The 10,904-nt window shown below is 41.2% G+C and overlaps 1 protein-coding gene across 13 annotated transcripts; it reads left to right on the top strand.

Annotated features, from left to right (window-relative positions):
- Window positions 1–373: 373 nt before the first annotated feature.
- Window positions 374–9,651, top strand: LOC123142946 (disease resistance protein RGA5). Of its 13 annotated transcripts, XR_006470646.1 has the most exons (11): window positions 379–616; window positions 765–979; window positions 1,863–2,226; window positions 2,327–3,207; window positions 4,182–6,348; window positions 6,442–6,549; window positions 6,648–6,738; window positions 7,673–7,729; window positions 8,008–8,113; window positions 8,836–8,949; window positions 9,309–9,651. XR_006470646.1 is itself a non-coding variant. In XM_044561666.1 (8 exons), exons 4-7 carry the CDS (start codon window positions 2,393–2,395, stop codon window positions 6,693–6,695), a joined length of 3,138 nt encoding a protein of 1,045 aa, XP_044417601.1. In that variant the 5' UTR covers window positions 374–616; window positions 772–979; window positions 1,863–2,226; window positions 2,327–2,392; the 3' UTR covers window positions 6,696–6,738; window positions 7,028–7,418. The 13 variants fall into 13 exon arrangements, 4 of the variants coding, with proteins under 4 accessions (XP_044417601.1, XP_044417602.1, XP_044417598.1 ...); XR_006470643.1 differs by having other exon boundaries at window positions 8,836–9,651; XR_006470645.1 differs by having other exon boundaries at window positions 7,673–8,113.
- Window positions 9,652–10,904: the final 1,253 nt, after the last annotated feature.

Genomic DNA, 10,904 nt, shown 5'->3' with positions numbered 1-10,904 from the left:
CGAATGAGCAACTTTGAGTGGCCACTATAAATTGTTGTGATGAAGCAATATATTTGTTTCGCAGGTTAATTGAACATACCGCTTGCCACCAATCAAAAGTTGCTTTCGGTCCTACTCCTGCAAATCAGGGTCGATCCATCTATTTCAGAAATTTAAAAGCTTGTCAGTAGGTTCTCCCACATGCATCGGCAAGCAGGGCCGGCCCTGTGGTATGGCCGGCGGGGCGACGGCCCAGGGCCCAGGCGAGAGGGGGGCCCATGATGGAGTATAGATGTATACTGCAGCCCAGCAAAAAATAGGTAAAAAATATAAAAAAGAATTAAAGAAAAGAAATAAGATGGGCTAGGCCCATCACATAGCGCTAGCTATCGCCCCGATCGATTAGCGAACGCGAACAGGCGCCGTTACTGAAGCCAGTGAGTTGCCAGGCACACGACTGCTCGTTTTCTATCGTACGTTCGTCGCCCGTGACGCCCGTCGGCCTCCTCGCTCAGCCGCCGCTGCCCGCTGGAGCTACGCGCGCCGCCGCCGCATGGCTCCGGCACCGCGGCAATATCTATACAAGTCTTGACGAAAGTCTGCAACGCGGCCGTCCCCAATCCTTGAAAGTTTGCAAGTCAGTACGTTTTGATCTTTTCTTCATGATTTTCTAATCCAATTCAAATCTATCAATTTTTTGTCATTCTATGTACATGTCTAGGGTTCCAATCATCCGATCTATAAATTCCTAATTCCTTGTTCCTCTTTTTGATCCTTTCTTCAAGATTTTAGGACATTAGCCTGCCATATTACCTAAGAAGAAGCAACTACCTGGTGCTGAAAAAAGGAGGAAAAAGAAAGAAAGTGATCTGAAAATTCTACCACTGAAAGGTTCTTTGAGTAAGTTATTTCCATCTTCAAGGAATGTTGATGTCAGTGAAGAACAAGGGCAAGAAACTACTCCCGAGCATGTTGCGATCTTTTTGCGATCTTATTTGAGGTAATCATGTCATGTTAGTTTCATTTTGTGATCTTTTTAATATTATTATTGTTGATGAAGTCAGTTTGAATTTGGTTATTATTGTTCTCGATGGAATCATTTGAGTTATTATAGTAAATTTTAAACTAAAGATGTGTGATTGAAAGTTACTCTTAATAAGTTATATATATATGTATGTGTGTGCATTAACAAACATGCATACATATACATGGTCTTAGGACTTGGACATAGGGGCCCATGACGTCGAGTTCGCCTAGGGCCTCCCAAAACACATGGCCGGCCCTGTCGGCAAGTGGCTCAAGCCTGTTGTTCAGCTCTCGAGCTTTACCTGAAAAATATGCCGCGAGCTCAAGGTTTTGTCTTTTGTGTGGGCATTCTTTTTTTCTTTTCTTCTTTTGAGTGTGGCCATTCTAAATAGCAGACAAATGAGTAATACATTTGTTTTGCAAGTAATTTAATTATTAATACCCAGGGTATACATATTCCAGTAGATCAATACCAATATTGTCCGATTTCTCCCGGATAGAATTTCTCCCAGATCCGCTAGATTTGAGTTTTTTTTCCTTGCCTACACATTGTTTTAGTCTTATATGACTTTGCTATTTGCTGACGTGTTTTTTGTATGCATGCTTTGGTGTTGTATGTATCATAGGTATACAAAGGTGGAGGTATGCTTATTGTGTTTGTATCATTTTGATGCTTCATTTTACGCCAATAAAATCCACCTCTCATTAAAAATAATTTGTCCGTCGTGATTTCATGACGGATCGAGTTGTGCATTTTACGGATAAGTCATGCATGCGCCCCTCCATGTCTTGCAACACGCATGACAATATGGAAGTTGAATTATTGGTTGATTTAATTATTTATTCATGGTTTCCAGCTCACATCCATCAGCTACTTGACAAGATAATCAACTGAATTGCAAGGAGCAATTAAATAAAACATATTCCATGTCAATCTTCAGTAACTGCTACCTACCGCTTTGGTATTCTACACGCACAAGCCACGACGACCTGTGTAGCTACTAAGCAAGAAGGAGATTCTCAAATACACACAAAGAGATCAAAGCAGAGAAAAATAAAAAGGAAGGGTGTAGTTAGTCGAGCATGGAGTTGGCCACCGGGGCGATGAGCTCTCTCGCTTCGTCAGGCGACCTTAGCTAGTTTGTCGTCCAGATTAACGTTGGGGGAGTGGAACGCCCCCGCATTTGACTCCAACTCTCGTGATAAATTTTAATTTCCCAGGTCTGACTCCTTTTTCTCCTCACCTTCCGTTAGATCCATCTGCCGGGCCTGCTGCTACTTGGATAATCAATAATCTTCTTCATTCTATTGTGATATTCAGATAGAAGGCGCAAAACAGGAACAAGAAAGAAGCTTGCAAACGGGAGTCAGCGAGAGTCGGCCGGCCATGGAGTTTGCCACGGGGGCGTTGGGCACCCTACTACCCAAGCTGGGGGAGCTGCTTCTTGATGAGTACAACCTGCAGAAGGGATTGAAGAAAGGGATCAAGGACCTAATGGATGAGCTGCTGGTCATACAAGCTGTACTTCTCAAGGTGTCCAACGTGCCACTAGACCAGCTTGATCCGCAGGTCAAAATTTGGGCAAACGATGTCAGGGAGCTGTCCTTTGCTATCGAGGACAGCCTCGACTCCTTTATGGTGCGTGTCGAGGGTGTTGAGCCGACAAAGCCACACACCTTCTTCGGGTTCATCAAGAAGACCTGTAAAAAAGTCACTAAGCTCAAGATTCGTCGCGAAATAGCCAATGATATCAAAGACGTCAAGATCCAAGTTAAAGAGGTGAAGGAGCGGTTTGACAGATACAAAGATGTTATTGGTAATACTAATGCCCGAACGGAAGTCGACCCACGTCTCTTGGCCATGTACACCAAAGTATCTGACCTTATTGGCATTGAAATGTCAACGGATGAGCTAACAGAGAGGTTGTCTAAGGGCCATGATCCGTCCGGTGAAACACTCAAGGTTGTCTCTGTTGTTGGATTCGGAGGATTGGGCAAGACAACTCTTGCTAAAGCCGTGTATGACAAGCTTAACAAGAATTTTGATTGTGGGGTTTTTGTTCCAGTGGGTCAAAATCCAGACACAAAGAAAGTTCTCAGGGATATCCTCCTTGAACTTGACAGGCAGTTGTACAGAGATGCATCAACAATGGATGAAAGGCAGCTGATCAATCAGCTGCAGACATTCCTAGTAGGAAAGAGGTACGAATTAACCTCACCCTATGCTAGTCAATAATTTCGATCTCTCTACCACGTGTGCCCAGCTACACTATAAAGGCTCTGTGTTGTGGCGACCTGTCAATGAAAATACTCAGTATGGGCGTGGTTAAGTAATCAGCTTGGCATAATGCCCAACATAATAGGAATGTTACTTTACGCTTTGGCCAAACAAATAAGTAAGGACATATATATATATATATATATATATATATATATATATATATATATATATATATATATATATATATATATATTCATCTACTCCAAAACTATAACATATTAACATGTATAGACAAACAGTTGTTGTTAGTTTTTTTTTACATGGCAATTTCTGATTCATATTATTCGACGAGCAAGGTACATCAAGGGAAAGCCAAAACAAAAGGAACATAAATATATACCCAAATGCAACGCAAGAGGACGGACACATACAGCTTGTGCATGTTCTTTGTTCCCTTTTTCCTCATGAACTTGAGCTCAACTGATTACAAGGTGTTTAGTAGGTAACATGCACACATATACGCCCACTCACGGCCAAGTTGCACACCTGCTTGGTCTGAACTTCACTCTCTACTAGCTGCACACACGTCAACCACTGCCAAGTCCATGTAGATCAGTTGGTCGCGTGACACCTCTGTTTCTTTGCTAAAGTTCGAAATTATTACCGTCAATCACATTAACAAAGTCGTTACATGGATTACTTCTGTGGTCAACATCTCTAAGTTTGCTACTAACTAATGCACATCAAATTATCTAGAATTTAGCCATATGAGAAAATATTATTGAAGATCCAATATTGGAAAAGCAAATTTAAAGTTTGAGATTTATCTAGGATATAATCTTTTTACGATTGTTAATGTCTTTTCAGTTCTGGTGTGTTGGGGTGCTTCTTGTTCTAGTGGTTATATGTTAGATAGTTCTTGCTAATTAAAGATTTTGCCTTACCATGTCAATAGGTACTTTATTGTTATTGATGACATATGGGATACACCAACATGGGAGATGATCAATTGTGCTTTCATGGATAGTCATCCAGAAAGTAGAATAATCATAACAACTCGTGATTTTGATGTTGCCACAAAAGCTGGTGGTATCTACCGCATGGAACCACTTTCTGATGATAACTCCAAAATGTTATTCTATACGAGAACATTTGGTGGAGAAGGAGCAAGTTCAGATAACCAGCCTGCTGAGGTGACTAACAAAATTTTAAAGAAATGTGGTGGTGTGCCTTTAGCAATCATTACAATAGCTAGCTTGCTTGTTGGTAAACGATGTGAGGATTGGTCTAAGGTGTATGATGCCATTGGTTTTGGGCATGAAGATAACAAAGTTGTTCATAACACAAGAAAGATATTGTCTTTTAGCTATTATGATCTACCTTCCCATTTGAAGAGCTGTTTATTATATCTAAGTATGTTTCCTGAAGATAGCTTGATTGGAAAAAGAACACTGATTTGGAGGTGGGTCTGTGAAGGTTTTGTCGTAGATAGAGAAGGTATAGGGTCATTTGAGCTCGGGGAGATCTATTTCAATGAGCTAGTTAACAAAAGCATGATCCGGTGGATTGATGAAGAAAATTACGGCCAAGGTGGTTGTCGTGTCCATGATATGGTGCTCGACCTCATCCGCACCATATCAAATGATATAAACTTTGTTACAGTACATGATATGGAGCAACATGGCACAAGTTTGCGAGGACAACAAACAAATAGGGTTCACAGATTAGCACTTCACGGAAGAAGTGTGGAACACAACTCTAGCATTGCCATGGAACACCTGAGGTCGTTCAATGTTGTTGGGTGCAGTGCCAACAGTATGCCCCTGCTTTTGAGCTTTAAAGTACTGCGTGTGCTAGTTATTGAGGACTGTGTTTTTTCAGTAGGTAGTAGTCTTGAGCATCTTGGTAAGTTGGTGCAGCTGAGATACCTGGGACTAGTGAAGACAGCGGTCAAGATCCCTGAAGGAATAGGACATGATCTGAAGTTTCTTGAGATATTGGATGTAAGGGGAGGTTTGATAAGTGAGCTGCCGCCATCTGTTGGTGAGCTAATGAATTTGAGGTGCTTGTGGGCTGATAAAGGTACAGTGATGAAGGGAGAGATAGGGAAACTGACATGCCTTGAAGAGTTGGAGCTATATTCGGTGGAGAAGTGCCCAAACTTCTGCACAGAGGTCGGAAAGCTGACGACGTTAAGGGTGCTCAAGATATATTTCGCTGAAATAGAGGAGTCTGCAGGCAAGGCTCTGATGGAATCCCTGTGCAACCTGCACAATATCCATAGTCTGACGGTCTTGGATGATGCTGATGACGGCAAGTATTCGATTGTCCTCAATCATAGCTTGGAAGACTTGGCATGTACAAAGCTGCACGAGTTAGCTCTGCTTAGCATAGTTATACCGAGGGTGCCATCATGGATCAATCATTTAAGTGTTCCACTCCTTTCTCATCTAGGGCTGCATGTGGCTGCGGTAGAAGTTGGGGATGTTCAAACCATCGGCAGGTTGCCGTCGCTCCTCGTCCTTCTTCTCTGGAGTAAGGATGAAAAGAACATATCATATACTTTTGGCAGCAATGAGTTCCACAAGCTGAGAGTCCTGTGGACGAAGAAGATAGAGATTGCTGTTGGAGAAGGAGCATTGCCGATGCTTGAAGTGCTGGAATACCGTGCAAGCGCTGAAAGAAAGGACGCTGCCAGCTTGGTGCCGTGGAGGAGAAATAGCTGTCCTTTGCTGAAGTTTGTCGGGTGTTTCCTTGACTGCACTAACAGCAGCTACAGGGAAGTAAAGGAAGCGAAGCAAGCGCTGAGGCAGGCTTCCGGCACCCGTCCCAATGCTGTGTATCTCGATCTCTACATAGAAGAAGAAAACTACGACGTGGAGGCAGGTAAATTCATTGATAATCTCGAGTGGACCCTACGTGGTTTGGACAGACCCGAGGATGTGGGCCGTGCTGCTGCACACCAGGAGGAAAGGACACGTCGCATGATTAGATCACTCGAGAGAAGATTACGTGACGCGGCAGAGCCTCGGGTCGGGAGGTACGGCCAACAAGAGATACGTGGCCTTGTTGCCAAATTCAAGAGATGGCTACATGACCATGCAGGCACCGACCAGGATGAGGTACGTACATGTCCATCATATGTATCTATCTATCGATCACTGTATTTATACATGTGTATATATCTGTCTGGTTTTTGTCTAATAAATCTCCAGGCGGGCAAGAGTGATGACGATGAAGATTATTATTACGGCGACGATGACGACGGTACCGACCAAGACGACCAAGACGACGACGACGATTACGGTACCGACCAAGCAGAGGTACGTTTTTGCTTCATATTGATTCACACGCTACATAGGAAACCACATATCGTGTTACTGATGGCTGGCCGGCTCGTTTATGTGTAATTAATCTCCAGGTAGACGATTGTGAAGCAGAGTCCACTTGCAGTGACGATTGTAATTAATCTCCAGGCAGCCAACCTTGAATCTCTTCCTTCGGTCATGCTGGTAATAAACGGGCAGCCTCTGTCTCTCTTTTTCTCCCACTTGTATCCACGTGTGCCCATTATTTATATTGGCATCTGGCGGAGGCCACTTAAGTAAATACTCTTCTCATTTCGTCTTTTAACAATTTAACACCAGTAACTTCTCTAAGCAACTCCCCAATGTAATTTCGATGTTTGTAAGCGTTTTTTTTTGAAGATTCCAAATTAACAGATTAAGAAATACATAGCAACCCATCTGTACAGTTTCACCTTTTTAATTAGGAATCCACCCATAAACTTTCTGCTTACAGGATGGTGTCCATCTTGAAGGCTTCTACGGACTTACTGTCGCCACTTGGAAGATGTCAGCTTATTTCGTCCATGGGTGCGAAGAAAATCACAAAAGAAAATAGGTTTCTGCTTTAGCATTAGACTGGGTTGTAAAAGAAAAAACAAAAAACATGAAAACTAAAAAAATAGACATAGAGTGCTTTTCTTTTTTGGAGGGGGGGGGGGGGGGGGGGGGGGGGGGGGGAGGGAGTATTTTTTTTTACAAATTTATGTTTGCACCAAGAAAAATTAAATGAAAAAAATGTCTTATTATGTTTGTAGCTTATGTCTCGCACTTATTTGATAAATACAAAAACCAAAAAAATGTCTTCATTATTTTATTAGGTGTGCTTTTCTTCTTTTATTTTTTATTTTTTGGGAGGGTGGGTGGGGAACTCCGCCTATGCCATTGTAAGGTGACACTTACAATCTCATAGCCGGTCTCAAGCCCGGAAAAAGGAGGAGAGGCCACCCATGTGCTTTTAGACGAAAATATATATGTTCTGTTGACATAACGATCATGGTTGAAATGAAAGAATCATTTAGGAGAAATATTATTCCGTTGTTTTCAAAAGAAAGAGTTGCCTTCCTTTTCTTTTAGATAATGAAACAAATATTTGATGTAGTATCGAAGGTCTGCATGTTCAAGCCAATGAATCTCTCCATTGAGGCGCTCAATCACAGTGAGTGCCGACACTAAATCACTCATTAGATTTCTATTATTCCGGTCACATCGAAGCTATTTATTCATTTGTTGCTCATTAGTACATGTATTCTTTGTTCTTCAATGTTTTCTATGAAACACTATTTTGGACATTTGCCACTCATTTGTCTAAACCACTCTGCAGTACATCTCCTCGTTGAAGGAATCATTTACTTGCTTTCCTGTCGGCTTGTGTTATACTATGTCTTATTATTGAAGTTCTGACTTGCTTGTGTATCTGCTGATAATGAATTACAGCATATATCTAGCTTTTGGTACACGAGGATTCAAAGGGTATCGAAGACGCGAAGGATAGCGAAGATTTGAAAGATACCAAAGGATTAGGTTTTTCTTTTTTTCGATGGTAATAAATTCTACGTTAAAAAATTGTTAATACTACAATATTCCTCAACTTTTCAAGCTCGTTTGTTGAGACAGAGTATAATATACACTACTCTGGTACAGAAGTACTACATATGGAATTTTGTGTTTGCAACTAAGAATGTTTCTCTTTCTAAAACTAATGTACTGTAAAACTACAATAATTTAGCCGGTGGGTACAAAATACTGTGGTTTTGATATAACAGAGTATTTTGGAGTATTGAGAATTCCGTGGACCTTTTTAGCAAGTTTTTATGCTCCTACGTATTTTGAAGTAGTTTTCAAATGTGGACATTGCTATCCAGTTTCAGACGTGCCGCATTGCTAGCTAGCCAGATGTTGCAAACTGGTGAACAGCCATGCACAAAACACTGGCATGCACAAGCTAGACCGGTGAAATGTTCTGGTTACTGCAGTAGTTGTTTGTGAAGAAGTAAAAAAACTGCAGGTACTGAATTTAGAAGTCACGCTTCTCTGTGTACTGATACCCTGCTCTGTCTACTAGTATATACGCATCGTTTGTCATTTGTCTGAAGCATGCATTCCTGTCCAAAACCCAAATGCCAGCTTTGCCTTGTGCACGCATTCAACGACACCTGACCTAACTGCACTCTGCATCCTTAGCTTTCATTTGTCTGACCACTATCTTGACATCAGCAACAAACCAAGCTTACATTTTTCAGAAGTGTCTTTGTTATTTTACAGAGTGGCTTCTGCAAATGCCATAAGAAGCATCTATCTGCAGAAAAAGTGGAACCACGATCCTGCAGCAGAAGCAGATTACTCAACATATACAGTTCTTCTTCCCAGCATATACAGGTCGCAAACAGTAATGACTTGTTGATGTACAGAGAGTTTTTTTTTATTTCGAAAAGGGGCATTGACCCCGGCCTCTGCATCATCATGATGCACACAACCATTGATGTACAGATAGTATAACTAGCTTTTTTTTTCTGCAAGGTGTATAACTAGCTTCTGATCTGCTCAAAACTGGCTTGTCTTGCGTCCTTATTGATTTCTGAGCATTTTCGCCTGATTAGCCATTGTGGAGCACGCTTGTACTTAATTTACATTGTCAGTCCATGTGAAGTGTACAACTCTAGCTGGTCACAAGTATTTATCCATATATAGATGTTTGTGTTTGCTAAAAGAGACTTCTTGTCTGTTGATTTCTGCAGGTGGCGGTGATGACACTACGTGCAGCAGCTAGCAATGGAAATAACATAAGTCCATCTTCTTACTTGGGAATGATGGCCAAGTGATCTCTCAAGGCATTTCCAAAGGAGACACCTCCGTGTGCAGGTCCTTTCTGTTACTGATGCCCTTGGTGCATTCCTTATCTGAAGCTTCCATTCATGTGCTGAGATTAGAATGAGCAAAAAAAAAAAGTCTGGGCTGTAGCATACTCTGTTTTTTGCTTGTTGTTGTAAATCTTCAAGTGTGTCCGTCTGATTTGAGTGTGCGTCGGTATCAAATGGACTAACAAGGCAAGTAAGTGGTGCAAAATGCTGAATTTGGTCCTGCAATATGTTCCTTTTTTGTCCAAATAGCTAAGGTTTTACAGGAAATCAAGCTACATCACTACAGGTTGAAAAATGTGTTGATACACATATTCCATACTTCCATTATTGTTATAATCGCCCAAGGAATCAATCCACAGCTTTACCAAACCAGGCAACTGACAGGAGGGTTCAGAACATGAGCACATCGCATTCCCATGTAGCTGTAGCAGGACGAGATGGAATGGGGTGGAACCGGTGGGGCTTCTCCTCGGCAGCATCCGCCGTCTATCGGAGTCCACTCATCCGCCACAGGTAAAGATTAGGGACGGCTGAGGGTCAGGAAACAAATCAATCGATCTGGGCTTTCTCGCCAGAGAAGAGAAGAAATAGGGGGAGGAGAAAGGCTGACCTCGATCTGCATCTTGTGTGTCGGCGGCCGCCGCCGGGGACGGACTCCTTTCTTCCGCCTGCTGGGGATTTGCATCTTGTGTGTGTTGAGGTTTGTTTTTTCTTTTTTGACTATATCTCGCCTTCCGGAGATCCTATTTGGCGACCTATGCACCCCAGCACACGGAAACAATTAAAATAATGAAAACAAATAATGTTCACATTTTAAAAACAATCTTGCATATTCTCAAAAGTGTTAATAAATTAGAACAAAATTAACAGAATTTAAATAATGTTCATGAAATATTCATAAATGTTCACAAAAAGGGGGAAAATTGCAGGAATTTAAAAGAAATTCAAGAAATTAAAATAACTTCATAAGTTCATAAAACGTTCGTGATTTAAAAAAATCATGCTTGTCAAAACATTATTAACAAAAAAAACTGTTGTGAAATTTAAAAACTATTCTCAAAATTCAAAAACTGTTTACAAATGTCGCAAACATTCACAATTGAAAGAAATGTTAGCAAATTTGTACAAAATCTTCACCAGTGTGAAAAATGTTCATGATTTCAAAAATATTTTGGAATTTTGTAAAAAAAACACGCGTTCAAACAATGTTCACGAATTTGTAAATTGTTCTCAGAAATGTAAAAGAAAAAGGTATAAGAAAAAAACAAATTAAAGGAGTAACGAAAACGAAAAAATAAATAGAAAACTTAACAAACTCTCCAAAACCGGTTGGGAATAAACCATAAATGGACTGCCCAAAAAGCAGGATCGCGCGTTCGAGGAGGAGCGCACTAATTCGCTCGATGGGAGTAAATTGCTCAAAACCGTTGCATTTGTGGCTAGGGTACTCCAAAACTATCGTTTTTGCCAAAA

This window comes from Triticum aestivum, chromosome 6D (assembly GCF_018294505.1).
Source record: "Triticum aestivum cultivar Chinese Spring chromosome 6D, IWGSC CS RefSeq v2.1, whole genome shotgun sequence".
In the NCBI taxonomy this organism is placed as follows: domain Eukaryota; kingdom Viridiplantae; phylum Streptophyta; class Magnoliopsida; order Poales; family Poaceae; genus Triticum; species Triticum aestivum.
Note: the sequence above shows the minus strand (reverse complement) of the source record. Positions and strands in the feature narration are given on the sequence as shown.